Source organism: Pelobates fuscus, chromosome 8 (assembly GCF_036172605.1).
Source record: "Pelobates fuscus isolate aPelFus1 chromosome 8, aPelFus1.pri, whole genome shotgun sequence".
Classification (NCBI taxonomy): Eukaryota; Metazoa; Chordata; class Amphibia; order Anura; family Pelobatidae; genus Pelobates; species Pelobates fuscus.
This window is the reverse complement of record NC_086324.1, coordinates 49,856,161-49,877,526: the sequence shown is the minus strand read 5'-3', so window position 1 is coordinate 49,877,526 and position 21,366 is coordinate 49,856,161. Positions and strand designations below refer to the sequence as shown.

The 21,366-nt window shown below is 35.5% G+C and overlaps 1 protein-coding gene across 2 annotated transcripts in view; it reads left to right on the top strand.

The window, feature by feature from the left end:
* The window catches only part of PDE1A (phosphodiesterase 1A), a 314,453-nt gene that overhangs the window by 41,576 nt on the left and 251,511 nt on the right, over positions 1-21,366 (top strand). The window contains exon 1 of one of the 2 annotated variants that reach the window (XM_063428689.1): positions 17,441-17,529. The exons of the other annotated variant lie outside the window; for it this stretch is intronic. Coding sequence (XP_063284759.1) covers positions 17,477-17,529 — 53 coding nt within the window. The 5' untranslated portion in view covers positions 17,441-17,476. Of the gene's footprint in view, positions 1-17,440; positions 17,530-21,366 lie in introns of those variants that run through there. 2 annotated transcript variants of the gene reach the window in all.

Genomic DNA, 21,366 nt, shown 5'->3' with positions numbered 1-21,366 from the left:
AATTTGTTTCCATGTAAGTCTGGAATTTTTTCCTTTTTTTTTTTTTTTAAATATGATTTGTGAGGAAGGGTGTGTTTAGATTTCTCATATTTTCAAGTATTCCCTGATGTTATTTATTTATTTACTTTTAAAATTTGCCAAGACTTATTTCTTGTTTTTTTCCAAAAAGTTCGGGAGTGGTAGAAAGAGGGGAATTGGAAGAAAGGTGAATCAACATAACAAGACAAATACTCTTAAATGATATGGAGAACCTACAGTGTAAAACTGTAAATATTCCCTGTCCAATTCTACTAGTTACAATAAAAAATATCTTGTTCTTTTCAAATGTATAAACAAAACTAAAGGACGAATAATGAATGAATAAATGAATAAATCATGCACTTTTGACTGCTTTAATTACATTTACTTCCTACCAATTCCATTGGGTTTTTCTAACTTCATGTTATTTGTTTTCACCTACCTGTTCGGGAAACAGATGATATACGGTACCAGATAATATTTCTTATTATCACTGTAACCCACAGTTCCAATGAGAGGGTATTTGATCATTCAGTTGTTTTTTACGTGCTGCGTCCCTGTTGAGTTCTAGGTCTTATAAATGTAGAAAGTAATCCAGGCACTCCAACGAATTCCAAAAATAGGCAATTTTTTATTATTAGAACCAGGAACTACACAGCAACATTTCAACCCCTTAGGGTCTTTATCAAGTTCTAGGTCTTAGACCTAATGTGTCTCTGATAAGTTAATCTGGATCTCACATAAAACGTGTTGTAATGCCCAATTTTTAGAGACATATTGGCGTCAGCTCTTAAAGGACTACAGCGGTCCTTTAGTTTTAACCCTGTAACGTAAAACATTGCAGTTTTTTTAGAAAGTCATACTGACAGCCATTAGAGGAACTTCCACTGCCCCAACCGAGTAAAACTTGGTCACATTGCGCGGAAGTCTATAGACAATCTTAGATGCATGTGCGGAGCTCACTGAGCATGCACATTAGGTTCTCAATGATTCTTCGGAGCATTGGATTATCACAAACACCAGTTGAAATCACAATAATACCAACAATTATTATTATAAAACATAGATATATATTTTTTTACTGATCCTAATTTTTCCCCTCTATTGGTCGCTTCTCAATTGATCTGTGAATAAAATAAACATATTGTAGCTCTCAAAATATGTGTAGTGGATCGCTGACGATGATTAACCTATACAGCTTATAATTAAGAGAAATAAACAATTCTCAGAGGGCATGTAAAAAAAAAGAAAAAAATAACTATTTTAATGATGTGCAATGAAATAATATTGAGATGGCACACTCACTTGTCATTGAGCCTATAAATGATTGCCTCAAATTTGTGAGATACCATCCAAACATGTTAAAGTGAATAATTCATTTGGTTTAAGAAAAAATATATAGTAAAAACAAAAGAAAATAATTAGCAGCAATTAAAAGTCTTCCAATTATTCACTAAATAACTGAAACAAGCATTGAAAAAAAAACTCTTGTTAAAAGGGAAGGAAATAGTTAAAGGAATACAAATTAATAAAAATATTTATGTGTACATTCACACTCACAAGATTTTTGTGATATCACAAAGATTCCATCCATTACACAATCATACTGTTTAATTTTAGCCATTTGTTCACTAATAATAGAGTTTCAATATTAAACAGCAACATGTGGAACCATCCTCCCCCCTACCTTAGCACAAAAAGGGGTGGGGGAGGGGGTGGGGGGTGAGAGGGTATACACTTGTACTATTTAAAAAAAAAAATTGGAATAAACCAACTCATTAAATGAATATTGCATTATAATTTGTAAAAATGTTGTACCACACACGCTGTCTTATCCAGCCCAGTGTTTTCCCTAATCTAAAGCTGCACTGCCTTTCTCATACAAAGCTTCAGCATCACTGACGTGCAATCTGACGTACAGAAACATTGGCACGTATCCACACTGACATTTTGGCACACCACATCAAGACAGCAAATACATTTCATACTCTCTACCAACTTGTTCAGCTGACTCCCAACAATGCTGAGACTCTCCAATATGTTGTATTTTTTTTTTTTATTTTTTTTTTGAGATTTAGCAAGCAGAAAGCAGTAAATTATTATTAATTGTACATTTTCTGTTAACATTTTACCAGAGAATATATTTTATTCCATTAAAACTAGACTTTTATTTTGGGGATTGTTTTCTAACCTTAGCTATGGATTGTTCTAGTTAGTTAAGAAACAAAAAAATTAAAAACCTGAAACCTCATATTCTTAAAGATATACAGTATCTCACATGAGTGAGTACACCCCTCGCATTTTTGTAAATATTTTATTATATCTCTTCATGTGACAACACTGAAGAAATGACACTCTGCTATAATGTAAAGTAGTAAGTGTACAGCCTGTATAACAGTGTAAATTTGCTGCCCCCTCAAAATAACTCGACACTCAGCCATTCATGTCTAAACCACTGGCAACAAAAGGAAGTACACACCTAAGTGGAAATGTCCAAATTGGGCACAATTAGCCATTTTCCCTCCCCGGTGTCATGTGACTTGTTAGTGTTACAAAGTCTCAGGTGTGAATGGGGAGCAGGTGTGTTAAATTTGGTGTTATCGCTCTCACACTCTCTCATACTGGTCACTGGAAGTTCGACATGGCACTTCATGGCAAAGAACTCTCTGAGGATCTGAAAAAAATAATTGTTGATCTACATAAAGATGACCTAGGCTATACGAAGATTGCCAAGACCCTAAAACCCTAAAACTGAGCTGCAACACGGTGCATGATAAAGGCGGATTCGCTGAACATTTGGGGCTATTTTTTGTATTTGATGGATGTCCGTACCCTCCTCTCATAATTCCTGTTGTTTTTGGTATGTATCTTTCTGTTTATCAGTATATACAGGTATCTAATATACTGCCATTCTGAATTAGTGACTATACCACTTTAATTGGAGAATTATTTGATCAATACTGTTTTTTTTCCCTATTTTGACTTTATCTGCAACTATTGTTTGCATATTGGATAGAGATGTTTTAGCATTTCCAATTCTTTGATATCTATGTTGATACCTGTTATACATGTGGTTTTTGTGTATTTTACTTGGTTGTGCTCCTCCTTCAAGTATTATCTGATTAATAGTACAAAACATATCAGGAACTTATCAAAGTATGTGGTATGTTTATTATAGATGCAGCTAGTTGTATTGGTTAGACATGAACCACAAACAAACAAGCTAAGAGTTAACATACCTGTACTTAGTCTCCAATTCCTATAGAGAACAGCAATGGATGTACAAATAATTATCTTAGTACACAGGGAGGAGATGTGTGGCACATTTCCCAGTGTTCCGTCAGTTTCTCGTACTCCATAAACAAACATACATTTACAATGGAGCTGTGTAACGCAATCAGTGAGATTATGTTAGAAGGCTGAGAGCAAATACAGATATTGAGTATCATATCGCAAATCTACCTGACCAACATGTAACTATATTTATCTTTTAAATAACAGAATCACAAATACTTTATAGAGAGAGAAGATACATAAAGGTGCACCGTGTCGTATGGGAAAATATCGCCATTGAGGGATTCTGGGTATTTCATAATAAACTGAGGGACTAGAGGCTGCGTTGATTACAAACGTTCTCCAGAACCCCATAATCACATGGAATTTTAAGTGTAGGGTTAGTGTTAGTATTTAAAAAGTATATGAGTTAATGGTTATGGATTGGGTAGCGTAAGGATTAAGATTAGTGTTGGGTTAATGGTAAGGTTGGCTTAATGTTTATCTCAGGGATAAATGTTTAGTGCAATAAAGTGTAGGGGTTAATGTTTAGTGACCGTGTATAGGTTAAGTTTAGTGATTGTGTATAAGTTAATGTTTAGTGAGTGTGTAGGGGTTAATGTTTAGTCTTAGTGTGGGGGGGTTAATACTTAGTGATTCTCCTGAGATCGCCTGGATAATATACCATGTCATAGGCTGGTCTTTCTTGAGCTTTTATTTTATTTTATACTGTATATCTAAATGATCGTGGACAGGAATAAAAGATTGATACAGGAGATATGGATAGTTGGAAAGGGAGAGAAAGAAGGGAATTGGAAATTTAACTCATGGGGAGAGCATCAAAGAGGATTGAATGTGTGTGACTGAGACACAAAAGGTATAGGGAAAGGGATATGGCTTATTTAGAGGGAGGTACCATGCAACATGAACACTAGAGGGTGACATCATCTTGGCTGAAAAGAGTGGGAAAAAATAATTTAGAGAGACAAGTGTGTAATGAAAAGTAAATATTCAACCAGACCAGGTCAGCAAAAGTGCTATGTACATCTATAATGCCATTGACAGACAAGTAGTATATTCACCGATTAAACAAATAACATTTTATAAAATTTAGAGAAAATTCGGTGGTCTGTAAACATTTTCTAACTCATCACTGGTCACAGTTTTTCCAAATTTGGATTTAGTTATCTAAAATGCATAGTTTAGTAAATAACTGTGTGTGTGTATGTATATATATATATATGCTTTGTAATGCTAATTAAACCTATGAACACCATCCCTAAACATGACAGTATTAATATATAGCTAATTTATTGTTTGATATGAAGCTTAGAAGCTAAACATAAAATGTCCCTGGTACTTTGCAATATAAAATATAGGTCAAATCAAGGGCAAGTTTACTCAAATAAAAGTAAATTTTATGTACAGCAAATCCTTAAATGACCCAAAATCTTCTTGACAAAATTTAAATTAATTTTCCCAAGCCTTCAATTTAGATTTTTACTTAAGACAAAGTGGATCTGAATAAATACACATATTGCCTTATTTGACTTGATCTTTGCTACATAGTTAGATCATATCAGCGTTCGTGTTTATATAAAATGAAGACATATAAACACATAGAAGATTTCCAAAGCTAAACGATTTTCAGTTTGCAAGAGAAATGGCTTGTTGGCATTTACAAATGGAGTCATCTGGATGATAAATCTAGCAATTCATACAAACATCTTGAGATGGTCTTAGTAACAAGAAAAATAAACCAATTATAAACATGTGACATCATATTTTTACATGTTGTAAAATCTAAAACAAATATATATTCACTAAGTTCCATATGTATCCAAATTGCAAAATTCTGAAATTAACTGGAGTTCCATGCAAAGTAAAGTATTTCAGACGTTAATCAAATAGCACATTATCCAAACTGTCTAAAATATGCACATTCTGGGGTAGAATCATAGATTTCTGCATTTTTGATCTGAACATAAAAACTTGTTGATTGTGTATTCAGTATTTGATCAAAAGGTGAAACCTTAAAAGTTATAGTGGAACAATAAGGTGAAGTTCTGATCCCAGTAGCCCTTACTAACCAGGTTACTAATAACCAGGTTCTCCCCAAGGATCCCTGGAGTTTGTTAACTCTTTATGTTCTCCATGTTTGTAAAAGGAATACGAGTAAGCTGATAAAGACTTCCTCTTGGTTAACCCCTTAAGGACCAAACTTCTGGAATAAAATGGAATCATGACGTGTCACACATGTCATGTGTCCTTAAGGGGTTAATGCAGGGTGCTAGGAAATCATTCTTGATTTATTTTTCTTGATTTTTATTTACTTTGTGCATGATAGAAGCTATTTCTGTTTTAAGAAAAGCTTCTATATTGCTGAAAAATTAATTCGGGAGCGATTCCCGAGTTAATTGACCACTCTTGCATCTGTTGGGCTAGTTCTGCTATATTTTTGGCCCATTTGGAGTTTTAATTCTGTGAGTCAGATGAAAGACAATTTTGTGAATGTAACTTTATGTATAAACTGAAGCTTAGACATTCCCGTAATTTCCTACAAAGGTTTTAGTCCCATTCTCTACATGAGTTCCAAGAGTTTCTTTGTGAATTCCATTTGCTGATAAACACCAGTAAGGCACAAAGAGAAAATCTTGTTCTAAATTCATTACCTCTCACTACCAACATTAATAAAGAAAACCATAAAGATTTGACTTGCAGGAGCATCCACTCAAATCATATGTAAGCCCCTCTAACACCAGAAAATCAATGGGGTACAAGGGGAAGGGGTACAAACTGACCAAGGAGAAATACCACTGGAAAGGTTTTTTTTGTATCAGTTTTTCTCCTGTAGTAGTATTTATCATTGAGTTTAATATGTCCCACAGCTCTTTATTTCCCTTAAAGGGATTCTCCAGTGCCAGGAAAACAAACCCGTTTTCCTTGCACTGTAGAATCCTGCAGTGCCCCCTCCCTCCCGCCCCCCCATCCCATGTTGCTGAAGGGGTTAAAACCCCTTCACTCACTCACCTGAATCCAGCGCCGATGATGGAACTGCAATAATTACACTTGCAGGGTTAAGGGTGATGGGAGTTGGCACCAAGACAACTTCCATGGGCTGAAGTGGTCTGGGTGCCTTCAGTGTCCCTTTAAGCATGATAGGGAAGGAGTTGTGGAAGGTGGAATCAATTATCATTAAAAATGGACCAATATAGATCCCTTCAGATATAATCTTCAGAGATTTCAAGGTGTTGTCAAGTGGGTTGCTACAAAAGTACTCAAAAGTAGGTATATTGTGATGTTCTTTGAGAGCTAAAACCTGAATATATTTGCTACAAAGTTTTAAATGCCTAAACCTACTAAAAGAAAACTTTTAAAAGAAAAACTTTTTCTTACAAGATAAGAAAAAATGACTAGATTCCAAAATAATCCAGTCTCTCTTTATATCCATTAGTAATCTGGGACGCTCTGTGTAATATACAAAAAGTAATTCCAGCTAAATTTGTATAGTTTGGTTAAATGAAAACAGTATATTTGTTGTATGAATATTATTTTAAACATATTTTGGAAAGAAAATGTTTGTCATTGTAAAGCTTCAATTATGCCGTTTATCTGAGAGTCAGAGAGGATAACATCTACTTAGTTTGTGAGTGTGTTACTACTATCTGAGACATTTTACAACTCTAAAAACTGTTTATATTAAATCCTGAGAACTGGGCAGAACCAGACGACATAAAACCCATTTATATTCTATTTACACTCAATTCTTCTTTGATTGGACAGGAGAAGTGAAATCATTGGAAAACAACTTCTCACCACTTCTCTGTATTTATATTTCTAAATATCGCTCAAGAGGAACCTTACATTTTTTTTTACTTTTAACTTTTTAATGTGAAATCCTAGTAAAATAACAAAATAAACTTGTATTTTTAAGCAGAAACACACTATAATGGGAATACCAGTAATTATATATCACAGAACCTTTACGACCTGGGTACACCTTAATTTTCTAGTATAACGTATTAGAAGCTGTTCTTTTTGACATGAACTCCATTGCCTCAGTCAACAAAGCCTTCCATTAAATATTGTTGGGTTAGCTTTCCAAATGATTTGATATTTTTGGATAAACTTTTAAAATGATTTAATACCATATAAATATTTGAATTTTGTTATATTGGTATTTTTTTTATATATGATGTATTTTTTTTTTTTATTTATTTATTAAATTCTTTATTTTTGTAGTGCGCATAAAGTTTACAAGCAGGTCTGAGGTGCCCCGAGAGCAGTCCTCAGGCATTTTCCTCGCTGAACATGCGGGACAAGTGAAATACAGGCACAAATTTTTATATTAATAGTAATGCTGAATCTTTTCCTTATCTTTACTACAACAGTGCACAGTTTTATGTTTAAGTTAAAAGTTAACCCAGGTGTACATAAGTTTAAACAGTCAAATAGATGAACATGCAGGTAAGCCATCGGTTCTCTACAGGTTTTAAACAGGCTGAAGTCGCCTTAGTATTTGGCGCCAGCCCGTGAGATAATGCATAGGAATTGAGCGTTTAAGTAGCAATAGTTAACGAATTAAAACTTGCTTATCTTGGTTCTAAATGTGCGTATATACGAGCTGCCAATCAGGGGAAACAATCATGGCATGACACTTAGTAAAAAAAAAATTAAGTAAATAGAAGCTTATGAAACAATATAAAACGTAGGTGTTTTTCTAAATTTCAGTAGCAGGTTGTCTGAGAGTAAGGTCATTATAACATGCATGTAGTAATGGTTAAACTCAAGCTAGCAATAAAACAAAAGTATGCACGGTCCATTTTTTGAGCTTGCCATTGAGAACTATTGCCAGTTAGCTGTAAAACGTATTTATTAGCTAAGCAATGAGACGACCTGTCTTCGCAATTATAAAAATGATCTTTGCCTGGCTATGGTGTACAAGCCTGGGATTTTGCTGGTGTATAACCGCATATGGTTGCATACTGACCAGTGGCTTCCTCATCAGTGTAACTCTCAAGAGTACATAGGCTAAATGTAAAATATGTAGTATGGTTGAAAGGTTAGCTAGGTGAGGCTATGTAAAATTTAACAAGCTGAGCTAAAACCATGCTAATCTACAGTGCATATTAATATGAATATGAGCAAGAAAGAACAGACATAGATTTACTGTGTAGTTAAATGTCAGGCTTATCACCACCGTAGGGCACACATGTTCCGCTTTGGGGGGGGGGGGGGTTGAGTCGAGCTTATGCATTGCCAATATCAGTCCATTAAGGGTCACTAGTCATGTCTACTCCTGAAGGTTGAGTGTCCAGCGTTTCACCTTGGGTGCCAGTTTGGGCGTTATGTTCACTCCCTGGCTTGGGCGCAGTTCACGGACCGCTTCTTCACCCTATTCCTCTGTGTGGCTCTGAGGGAGCTGATGCTTGCAAGGTGTGTAGATTTCCGGCGGGCTGCAAAATCGGCAAGGCCTCCCCCTGGTCCCAGGCCTTGTGCGGGGTCTGCATCCAGGTGCCACAAACTCGGGTACTCGTGGAGGCCGAGTTTTTCCCTATATGGGCGTCACGGAAAGCCTTGGTGTTCTGCCGTCGCCAGCGACGGTCAGGCCTCCGGCGGTGTGGTCGATGCTGTGGAGGTACTCTCCTTGTGACCCTCAGCCTGGGTGGGCATTCAGCACGCCCCGTTAAGGTAGGAGAGCGCGCGTTGCCCGGGACAGGCCCACTCAGCTGCTTGCCCGCTCCCCGTGTTGGATCGCCGTGAGCCGAGGAGGGACTTGTGAATAGTCGTTCCAGTTTGACCCAGAACTGTTGAAATATCAGGTCCAGGTTTGCATATTGGGATTGTGCGAGTGCAGGCCTCGTGAGTTGTGTTTCTCTCTGAGGAGGTGTTGGCTCAGCTGTAGAGACTGTGGTCGCCATTTTGTGTACGGTCGCTTGCTGGTTTGATACGAGCTTTTGGCTCTCGCCAGTGTTCGTCGTCTGCGTGGTCGTGGATTGCATGCTAGTGTGGACCTGGATAACCCCCGCCGGCCCGATGCTTCGGGTGCTTCGTAGTTTGGCGGGCCAGGAGAGCGGCCGTCTCTCTCCAGCCCAGCATGATGTAGGCTCCAGGCCTCCAGACTGGCTTCGCAGCGGGCATTGAGTCGTGCGTGGAGTCCCCCGGTACCCCTGCCTTCATGTCACAAGGTGGGGTGAGTTGGGGTACAGGATTGTGTGAGTTCCCGCCGATTTTCGCCAAAAATCCGGGATCAGGCTCAGGAGCACACAGAAAGTGTGTCTGTGCTGCTCCCCAGTCAGGCCCCGCCCCCATATATGATGTATTTTTTGATATTTTAATGTTGAACAAAATTATAAAAGTTTACCTTAAATATAACATCTTTGGGAAAGTTTATCCAACAATATTGTATTAACGCCAAAGTCAAGATGAAAGCTTAGCTGACTTGGAGAATTTTTCAAGTTTGGCTATTTTGACCTTAAATTTCAAATTCACATTGATTTAACTTTGAATTCTCACTTTATTAAATAACCCTGGTATATTTTTTTATATCAGTTTTTATAGCTACACATTCGTGACCTTTTTACGCAATTTTCCATAAATTTTCCCAATTTTTCCATTAAAATGATTCATAAATGGAAACTGTAGGCACTATAGCCTCTTCAACATATTGAAGTGGCTATGGTGCCTGGAGTCCACCGGCACTTGGTCCAGCACCACTGTTAATCGGTTTACTTAGAGATGCTCGATTTCGAGCAGCCTACAGCCCGGCCTCCAATGATAAAATGTCAGAACTTTGCTCAGCTTCATGACATACCAGGGTAGAAGGCCGTGAATGGCTGAGAGCATCAGCTGAGTGCTCACAGCCAATCACTGCCCAAATCATTAAATGGAATAACATGAGTTGGAAGCTTATCTCTGCTGGGAACTGAGCATCTCTGCTAAATGGTGAGTAAACTGTATAGATATAATGTGGGATCCAGCTCCCACCAACATCAGGCACTATAACCACTTCAAACCATTGATGTGCATATGATGCCTACAGTGTTCCGTTAAATTAAGGAATGTTTTGTCTGCTCATAGAGTGGTATATTTGTGTGCAATACATCAAACTAAATTTCCGATTTTAAAGCACGTGACATTGCACAGATTATTTCATTCAAATTTAGACAATACATAGTGCTTTTTGACTTATTGGGAACATTATTTAACTTTCTGAGAGCTCTTCGTATAAAAAGTCAAATTGTTTAAGCTAAATTATTGTTATTAAACAGATCTATAGGTCATCTCTACTCTGGAAGAATATGCAGAAGAGTGAAGCTTTGTGAAACCTGGTCGATTTGTAAATCTGTAGAATGTATTGATTTCAAATATGCAATTAGGAGGCAAACATATTATGGGAATAGGTGAGTTTTTAACTTATTTAACACAGACTATACTAGTGCCATACAAATCTAGAAGAATAGCTTTGGTAAATTCACTTATTTAGCACAATGTCACAAGGGATTCTCACACACATATGATTTTTGAGTGACTTGGAAGAAAGCCAAATTTGAGTAGGGTAGGAAAAACTGAACTGTTAGTAATATCTGCAAATATGGGTGTGGAAAAAAAATTCTGGGATTTTTGATAGTGTGCTGAGAAAGGATAATTTTATGTAGTATGAAATTAAGTCTTTATTGATAACTCTGAATAGATACATTTCTAGCTATTTTCCATTCTTTGAATACTCACCCATTGACAGAGGCATGAATTATAGTTAAAGGTGTCAGGTATTTAGTGGGATTTATAGTTAAAGGGACACTCCGGACCACTAGATTACTTTAGGTTGCTGAAAATATTTGTTTGAACATAGTGTCCTATTTTTTTTTCATTTTGCAAAAAAGTGTAGATTTCAATAGAAATTTACACTTTTATAAATGAACCTGGTTACACCCCCTCGGCTGTCAGTCAGACAGCAGGTCCTTTTACTTCCTGGTGTGGTTAGCTTAGTAGAGCTAAACTCAAGAGTCAGCAATAGCTCAGAGCACCTGCCTTGCAAAGACTTCTCATTGAGCTGCAGACAAGAGAACTGCAGTTTCTGCAAGCTATTTTCTTTGCAGACAAGATAACTGCAGATTTTGCAAGCTATTTCTAGATATAACTCCAATAAAAAAACAATGCATATTTAAATGCATGGCAGTTGGGGTATATATACTAAACAGTGATTTTTAGTTCATATGTATTTAGGCAGTGGAGTGTAACTTTAACCCCTCAGGGACCAAACTTCAGGAATAGAAGGGAATCATGACATGTCACACATGTCATGTCTCCTTAAGGGGTTAAAAGAACTCTCATAGCTCTATAACCACTACAGCCCACTGTAGTGCACAGGGGACCTCCAAAGTTAAGTAGTCAATCCAGTTGAATCGTGTTGAGTCCAATGAGTACCTTCCTGAACTGCTGAGCTTAGCACAGAGAATGGTCTGACTATTTAACCTGGTAGGGAACCGGGGCAGTCTTGGCACCATGCTGCAATCGTTATAGTACTTGGAGTGTTCCTTTAATTATAACAAACTTAATATAAGAAGGTAATCAGGCAAACCACATTGAATCAACTACTTTAGACCATACTTCAGTACAATTATATTAATAAAAACTGACTGTGGTATTTAAAGGGACAGGGCTATCTTAAAGGGCTTGCATATGGGAAAGCACTGGATTGGCTGAGATTGTCAAATTTGTCTTAGCCAAGGAGTCGGAGCAGGGTGGAGCCAGCTGGAAGTAAGGTGAGTAAAACATCTTTTTAATGAGGGACCAGGGGGCTGGACACCTAAACAGGACTATTAGAACTATAGTATCAGGAATACATGTGTAATCCAGATACTATAGTGTCCCTTTAACCCCTTAAGGACACATGACGTGTGTGACACGTCATGATTCCCTTTTATTCCAGAAGTTTGGTCCTTAAGGGGTTAATAATAATCAATAACTTTATCTGTGTATACACAAGGTATCTTTGAAAGCCTAGATTTAGGTATTCCAGTAGTAAACCAGAGACTTCCTGCAAAACATCAACCAACTACCAATTTAGGAAGCTTATTGATAACCGACCAGTATGAAGTGCACAATTCTTTATGAAAATCATGTACCTCCACTAAGGTCAAAACCCGTCCAGCTGCATTAAAGTTGTGTTGTTGGCCAGATTGTTCTTTTAAGGGCTCTAGACACTATAAGGGTTATTTAATAAAATAAGAATTGCCAGGAATCCTAATTAAATTTAAAGTTAATTTCAAAATAGCTAAATTAGAAAAATTCTCCAAGGGACCTATGCTTTTTGTGAAACTATTCTGTATAATAGATACAAACAATTAGGCTGGAAGCGAATTGAGCAATATAGTAGTTTCAATATAGCAGGTAAAGAGTGCCAAAATATAATCTACGGGTATGGGTGTGCCAGAAATCCATGGTGTTGCACAAGGATGTTCCAATTAGATAACATGGACTAAACACTAAGTAGTGCTTAATAAATATTCCAGAATGATAATTTCCCTGGGGCCTTTCATATTAAAATACACATCATTTCTCTTGTTTGTAATAGATTATCCCCTTAAGACCGGAGGGCGTACTATTACGTCCTTTTAAAAGCGGCTCTAAATGCCGCCGGACGTAATAGTACGCCCTCCGGTTTTTAGTAACTTACCCGGTCGCTGGCGGTCCCACGCCGGCGATCGCGGTTCGGGGGACTCCCAGGGAGCCCCCCGCGGCACGTCCGCCCTCCAGGAGCCCTCCCGGCCATGTGAGAGTGAGGTCCTTGCGAGGACCTCACAATCACATGGCCGGTATAGCTGCCTGCTGCATTGCCAGCAGGGGGACCAACTGTAATGACAGTTGGTCCCCCTGCTGGCTGAAAATAAAATAAAAATGTTTTAAAACAGTGTAAAAATAAATAAATTATATACTTAGATCATATATATATATTATATATATATATGATCTAAGTATATATATACACATATACACACATACACATACACCGTCTAGGTGTATTTTAATATTAATATATATATAATTATATATATATATATTAATATCAAATTACACGTAGACTGATACGGATTAAATATATATATAATTATTGTTATATATATATTTATAAATAATATAAAAAAAATTAATATGTAAATACGTAAAAAAATTAAATAAAAAAAATAATTAAAAATAAAATATTAAAAAATATATAGATGTGTTTTATTTCGTTCTAACTGTATTCTGATATTAATATATATATATTTATATCAAAATACACTTATAACGAAATAATATATATATCTATATACATAAATATATACGTATATATCACTATATATATACCTATATATAAATAAAAATATTAAAAAAAAATTATATATATATATATATATATATATATATACGTATATATACACATATGTATATATATACATATATTAATTCTACACATATATTTATGTAATAATTTTACATAATTAGGTATCCTAATTAATTACAATTAGCGGGACCTGCCTGACCACCCATGCCGAAAGTATAGGGAATTTAATTTGCTAGCACTATATTTAACCCTATAACTTTCCAAGACACCATAAAACCTGTACATGGGGGGTACTGTTTTACTCGGGAGACTTCGCTGAACACAAATATTAGTGTTTCAAAACAGTAAAATGTATTACAACCATGATATCGCCAGTAAAAGTGACGTTTTTTGCATTTTTCACGCACAAACAGCACTTACAGGGACGATATTATTGCTGCAATACTTTTTACTGTTTTGAAACACAAATATTTGTGTTCAGCGAAGTCTCCTGAGTACAACAGTACCCCTCATGTACAGGTTTTATGGTGTTTTCAAAAATTACAGCGTCAAATATAAGGCTTGTGTTTAATTTTTTTCACATTAAAATTCGCCAGATTGCTTACGTTGCCTTTATGACCCTATGGTAGCCCAAGAATGAAAATTACCCCTATGATGGCATACCATTTGCAATAGTAGACAACCAAAGGTATTGCAAATGGGGTATGTCCAGTCTTTTTTAGTAGCCACTTAGTCACAAACACTGGCCAAAATTGGCGTTTTTTGCATTTTTCACACACAAACAAATACAAACGCTAACTTTGGCCAGTGTTTGTGACCAAATGGCTACTAAAAAAGACTGGACATCGCTTATTTGCAATACCTTGGGTCGTCTACTATTGCAAATGGTATGCCATTATGGGTGTAAATTTATTTCCTGGGCTACTATACAGTCTCAAAGGCAACGTAACCAATCTGGCGAATTTCAATTTCAAATGTAACACGCTATATTTGACCCTGTAACTTACCAAAACACCATAAAACCTGTACATAGGGGGTACTGTTTTACACGTGAGACTTTGCTGAATACAAATATGTGTATTTTATTGCAGTAAAAGCAAACAGTGTTATGACATTGACAGTTAAAATGTCATGAAGAACGAAAAAAATAAAAAAAAATCTTATTTTCTCCCATTTTTTTCATATTAAATTATGTTTCATAGCTAAATATTTGATATTAAATGAAAGCCCTGTTTCCCCTGAATAAAATGATATATAATAAGGGGGGGTGCATTTAATATGAAAGAGGTGAATTACGGTTGGACAGACATATAGCGCAAATGCCAGGTTTTGTTTACGTTTTGTTTCGTTCACAACTTGTACATTTGGCTGCGGTGTTAAGGGGTTAAATTTCAATACGTAACACATTTCAACAACAACAATGTTCAATAGCAGCAATATACAATAGTTAGCCCGCAATGGTATAGTATGCTTTAATTGCTTCTAAGTTCAGTAGGATTTACAGATGCTACAATTACCCATTCTCAGATGGATGAAAGGCTGATCTGACCTTGCCGTGAATCTAACTTTGAGATACTGCAGTGGAGCGCTAAACAGATCACAAACAGCAAAAGCACATAAATATTGCTAAAATCAAATGACTATGCCATATATATTTTCTTTTAGTAGACCAAGTAATATGATCAAAAAAAATCAGGATAAGATAGTTATCTAACCTGGATTAAAAATATATCTGTCTTTATCACAATGATGATGTAATTAAATATTGCACCACAAACAAGTTATCTTGTGCACAAGACTTAGTAAATCGTACCCACCAAATAGTTAAAGGGTTAGTCCAAGCATTATAACCACTATAGCCTGCTGTGGTGGGTATGAGGCCACGAGCACAGTGGCGCTATGTTCTGGTAATGAGGCAAACCATTTCGCAATATTTAAGACTCTTAGCTAGTCCTGCCGTGGGTCTACTCTTGCTGACTGTGATGGTCATTCGACTTCTGCAATCCTGCTGCTCATTCATTGGCTGAGTGAGTCAGCTGACTGCTTTTAGCCAATGAATGCAACTCTGTAAAAAGATATATGCACAGAATTGACATTAGCTAGTCCTATGATTCCATAGCGCCTTACAATAGGTGAACTAACAGACAAGTATTTGTAACCAGATGAGTTGAACGCACAGGAACATAGGGGGTTAAGGGCCCTGCTCAATGAGCTTGCATGGTAGAGGTAGTGGGGTAAAGTGACACAAAAGGTAAGGGTAAGGTAGAAAAATTGGTTGCTGGAATAATTTTTGCTGAGGGCTTAGTGTTTTTTTTTTTTGGATGACAGTTCATTGTCACCCTGCTGTGCATGTTAACTCAGACAGTGAAGATTTTGTAAATCAAAGGTCTTTATTGATGAAGTGCCTCTAGTGGTTGTTAGCTCAATAGCCATTAGAGGTGTGTTTATGGCAAATATAAACATTGCTACTTCTCTAAAACAGCATTGTTTTACATTACCAGACTGCAGAGACATTCCGACAAAGTGGTTTGGGTGCTTAGAGTCCCTTTAAAAAAAAAAAAATCCTAGTTTATTTTGCATGGTTATGATAAGGCATACAGGTTATATGGCAATTTATCTCCTTCTTTCAAACTACTAGAAAAAAAGATAATTTGCATGAAAACTTCAAGTACGTCAACATTTTAGCTAAAATAAAAAAGCACTGGTTTGATTTTTAGTATTAACACACTATGGGGTTAACTTTTAATTACCTAAGAGGAGACTATAAGTGGGAAGTTTAAAACAAATCTTTCATCTCACTGTCCACCACACTTGTACAGTAGGTACACATATACGAGAATCTATGGGAACGTAAAATAAACGTAACATTGCCGATGACATTATAAACGGTCTATTTTGCATTCCCCCAACCAAAACCTATGCCCAAAGTCGTATGAATGAGTTCCTGTTATTAGAGCAGGTATTTCTTTAAGTCACACTGATACACACATCCGTGTTCCTTAATCATTACATAAGCATTACATTATTTATTTGCTTAAAATATAATTACAGTGCTGGTAACAGTAAATACTATATTCAGCTTTCATTGAGAATGGACTGTTTAACTGCTGGTGCCAAGGCTGACGAATAGATCTTTAATTTGCATCATTCTATCTACACATCGTCCAGGAGCGAATAAAAGGCAGATTGTAAAATAATTACAATCTCTTGAAGTGTAGCCAATGTCCCAGACTGGATCTATCTGTCTTCATTAATTTGTGCAGGGCTTGTCCTAACCGAACAAACTTTCTGAAGACGTTTATATGAAAACTGTAAGGCATCTGTGCAAACTTTTTGAGTTTTGAAAAGAAAAAAAAAAATGAAGTTTGACTTTCAGCAGTGGTCAAGATACTAGTGAACGAGTATATGTTTGGGAGTTGTGACGGAAATAAGCAAAATTAATTCTCATAGCTACAGCATGAGAACTGGCTGGGGATTTTTTTTTTTTTTTTCTCAACAGCTCTTGGCTGAGTTTCACTTTTCCTTGCAGACTTACTGAAGCTGTGACTGTGATTCCTCTGCATTCTCAGTCAACTTTAAACATGTGCTTTTGTATAGTTTGCACTATCAAGTCGTGCGTACTTTTGTTTTGCCTTAATGGCTCTGTTTTGCTCAGCAGTTAAATAGGGACACATCCCAACGTTCACTTTTTTCCCTTTCACATCTGGACAACAATTGAGGGATCCATTTTTTTTTTTTTTTTTTTTTATTGTTAACTTTTTTTTTTTTGTGTGGATATTTTCTTCCCACTTTTTTTGTTTTTTCCATTTTCACTGTGTAGTTTTCTGGAAATCTTAAGGTCTATACTCCTCTTATTAAATGGGTGACTGCATAACAATTAAGAAGAAACATCTGCAAAAGCCAATATTTCGGTAAGTTATATTTCTAATTTATTACGTGGGAAGAGATGATATGTTTTTCTTTTTCTAATTTGTTATGAATGCATTGCATGGGAATGTCAACTTCTGCAGAAATGTTTTAAATGCTTGTCGATCATCAACTTAATGCATTTTTTGTGTGTGCTTAAAGGATCAAATATACATATTTTAAGATGTTAACCCTTTCACTGTCAGTAGGGTGAGAGCAGTGTATTGCTTTGAGCTGTGATTTGAGTAATAGATGAAGACTTTAGTGACGTTTGTTATTGCTCGAGTGAGAATGTTGAATTTGTTGGTGTTTTATATATTGCTCATCCTTGTTCTGCTTAGATTGTCAACAGAGAAGATTAAGCTTGTTGCACAAAATAAATGATTTTTTATTTATTGGCAGTTATTGCTTGTACTATTTATTAATAAGTGTCTGTTTAAAACATGATTTATGACACAGATAGCTATAGCAGATTATTATAATTGGCATTAGAATCACACAAGGGTCTGTTCGCTAAGTTGTGTTGGAACTTGTGGTGACTTGAGAACCAATTTGCAAAAATGTAGGCCAAAACTACTGAATTGGAATCCATCTCCCAATCACTTGAGTAATAGATTATATAGATTATATCTAACTCTATTTTAGTCTAAGTTTTGCAAGCCTGTTTACTAGCCACAACTCACAGTTCATTGAACACTTTGTGTGCTTGAATATGATACATTAGAGTTCCAAACTGCAGAAACAAATCCTAAAAAATATTCTGTCCATTATTTTACTATACGTTATATATGATATGCTATGATGGCAGATTTCAAATACATGTGACTATAGCTATTTCATCTATATTTTTTTCACAAACTGGTCATGGAACAATCCCAGAATGCTTAACTGCCAAATACTCTAAATATTAAATGCACAGACTTATCTTATTTACAGATGCCTTACTTTGACCTTTTGGGGATTACTAATGGGGTATTATCGGATAAGAACAAATTATCCCAGTATATATAGGGTTAAAAGTAGTAGTTTTAGCCTTACTCACAGTGAAATATAATTGACCCTTCTGACATTATATATGCTACTTGGAGTTTAGATTTGGAAAATATAGGTACATATAATTGCCCAGCATGTGCTTTTCAATGCCAGAGTGCTTGTCAACGTTTCAACATTTTTGTTGTCTCTCTCCATTAATGTAACACTTGTGTTGTTTAATATTGTTTATATGGAACATTTATGGCTTGATTTGTAATGTACTGGTATGACTTTGCTAGTGTGCAATATTTTGTATTATTACCCGGTTTTAAATATAAACGTTACAAAGTCAATGGTCTCAGAAAGCCTGGACGCTGAATATTGTTATTGAATCAATCATTCAAATAATACTAACTTTAAAGTAGTAAAAGAATATTACAGTAATCAATTAAATAAATGAAACAAATACGATAAAGATACGTACTCCATGATAGTATTTATGTCTCGTACTGGAGTAGTGGGTAGATTCATTGGTAGTTACAATGTAGATATTATAATTGTAAAACGTGCATTTTTTGTATGTTTTAGTCAGTGGTATTTGATAGGCCAATCTAGGATTTTGCTTTTGGACTCTGTTCCCAAGTGTCAGGAAATAGTATGGTGTTTGTATACATACTATTTCCCTACACACTTTGAATTGATATTAAGTATACAAAGAGAAATGCTCTTATTGAACCCAACTAGGAGGTGGATTCATTTAAAAGAAACAAACCTAACTTTAGTCTAGTATCTTAATTGCAGTTCTACCATTAGAATCTACAATAACTATTCGATCGAAATATGTTTATCTCCAATAATCCTTAGTGTTCTGTTTTGGGTTTATTAACGGAATTGAGTTTTGTAGTGAAATGGAATTCAACATTAGCATGAGTGGAGATTTTTTTTTTTATCAAACATGGCTGTTTCAAATTAATGCAGTAGTGAACTCAACACAACTCACCATTTAGCGAATAGACTCCTTGTTTTAACACAACCCTCTTTTTAATACTTAAATTCTGAGTAGTCATCTTTGGTGCTTTGTTGTGTGTTGCGTGTTAAAATTCAAACCAAATGTTAGGAGGCATTTTCTTCAATCCTAAAATTTTCCATATTAATAAATAAACATATCCTTTATTTGAAGGGCCTGTATATTTTAATTTGGTAATAAGTGTCAAAATGTGTATTTTCCTTTGTTGAGTTGATCCATTAAACCTATCATGCTGATTGTTCAGATTTAACGTGTTGTTGCCTACAGTTGGCAAGACATTGAGCCATGTGCCATGTTTATCTGCACACGCGTGTGTGAAAATAATGTAAAATTAAGAGCAAGTTTTACATTAAACAACTCACAGAATTCTAATGGATTATCTGGCAAAGAGGATATGTATTCCTCAGACATGTGGTGAGGAAGTGAAAGGAAGGTCAAAGCTAAGGTAACTGTTTATACTTTGGTACCACGAACAACTCAAGAAACAATCAAAATTAATGCTGAGAACAGAACGACCAAGGGACATTATCTCCGTTCTGTAAACATGCCTGAGCTCTGTTCATTTTTCTTTCAACTTTGCAGTCATCTGTGTTAAACAAGTGTGAAATATCATTTCTATAAATTGGAATAAATATAATAAATTCTTCTAAATGAACATCTAAAAATATATGTTATTTAACTTGGTATTAGTATTTAATAACACGTCAGTAGGTTTCAGTAAATATATTATTCTGAACTTATAGCAAGGAGTGTAGACGACCTTCTATTTTAAACATTGTTCCTAGTTTATAGAATGATATTATTAACAGTACTCTGTATATATAAAACACAACTCACATTCGTATAGGCCTTAATTTAAACATATCTTTTCGCACACGTTGATTAGACTTACAGATGTATTTGAGTTATTGTTTGACTTTAAACATTGTGATGAAATTGATTACAAAACTTCCTGCAGGCTATTTTGACGTCCGTCAACTTCGTGCAACATTCATCAAATCCTGTTGCGTTACAGAATGTTCCGCATGGCGATCAGTTTAATAATAACTTGGTATCTTAGATCTCTCAAAACTCTTGTTTTATGAAAGGTAATTGCAGGAAGAAGCAATAGGGACTTTAGTTTAAAAGTAATTTACTCTCCTTCATTAACTTTTATGTGCAGATGTTTATGATTACCATTATTATCATAAACAAAACAACACAATTAAATATTCACAGAAGATATTGTTATACCAATGGTCCTGAAAGTAATACAAAGAGGTTTGTTTTTTATTGGTATCTTATTTTTGTGAAACAATTATATTTATTGGCTCGTAACAAGGGTAATCTGACTCCCTAAACAAAAATAACTATTATTTTTCGTTGGATGAGTTCACTGAAAGGTTGTAATCAAGATATTTTGAGCTGAATTTATAGTTGCTTTGAGTACTTTTCTTAAGGTCGTTATTTGATTTATAGGGTGTTGTTATAATTTATAGATGACATTTATACACCACCTGTGTTTCATGACTTCAAAACGCGGAACCCCAAATGAAAACTATTTCACCAGTTAGCTCAAAGTATAAAAACATATTTTATGTTTTAAACATCTGGGCAGTTTTCTTTCAAACACAATATAAATTATAATTGAATAACTTTAAGAAATGCATATTTCTAAATGACCGTACTTGGAGTTAAGTAAATAGTTCAGATTTGTCCTGGATGTACTTAAATACATGTGCACAGCATGTGTTTTCCTTTGGTTGAATTTTGTAGGACAAGACCAGTACAAAAGTAATGCAATATTGACAATATATGCTCTAAGGAGAATCAGAACGCATGGTACCTAGCAGTAAAAAAACAA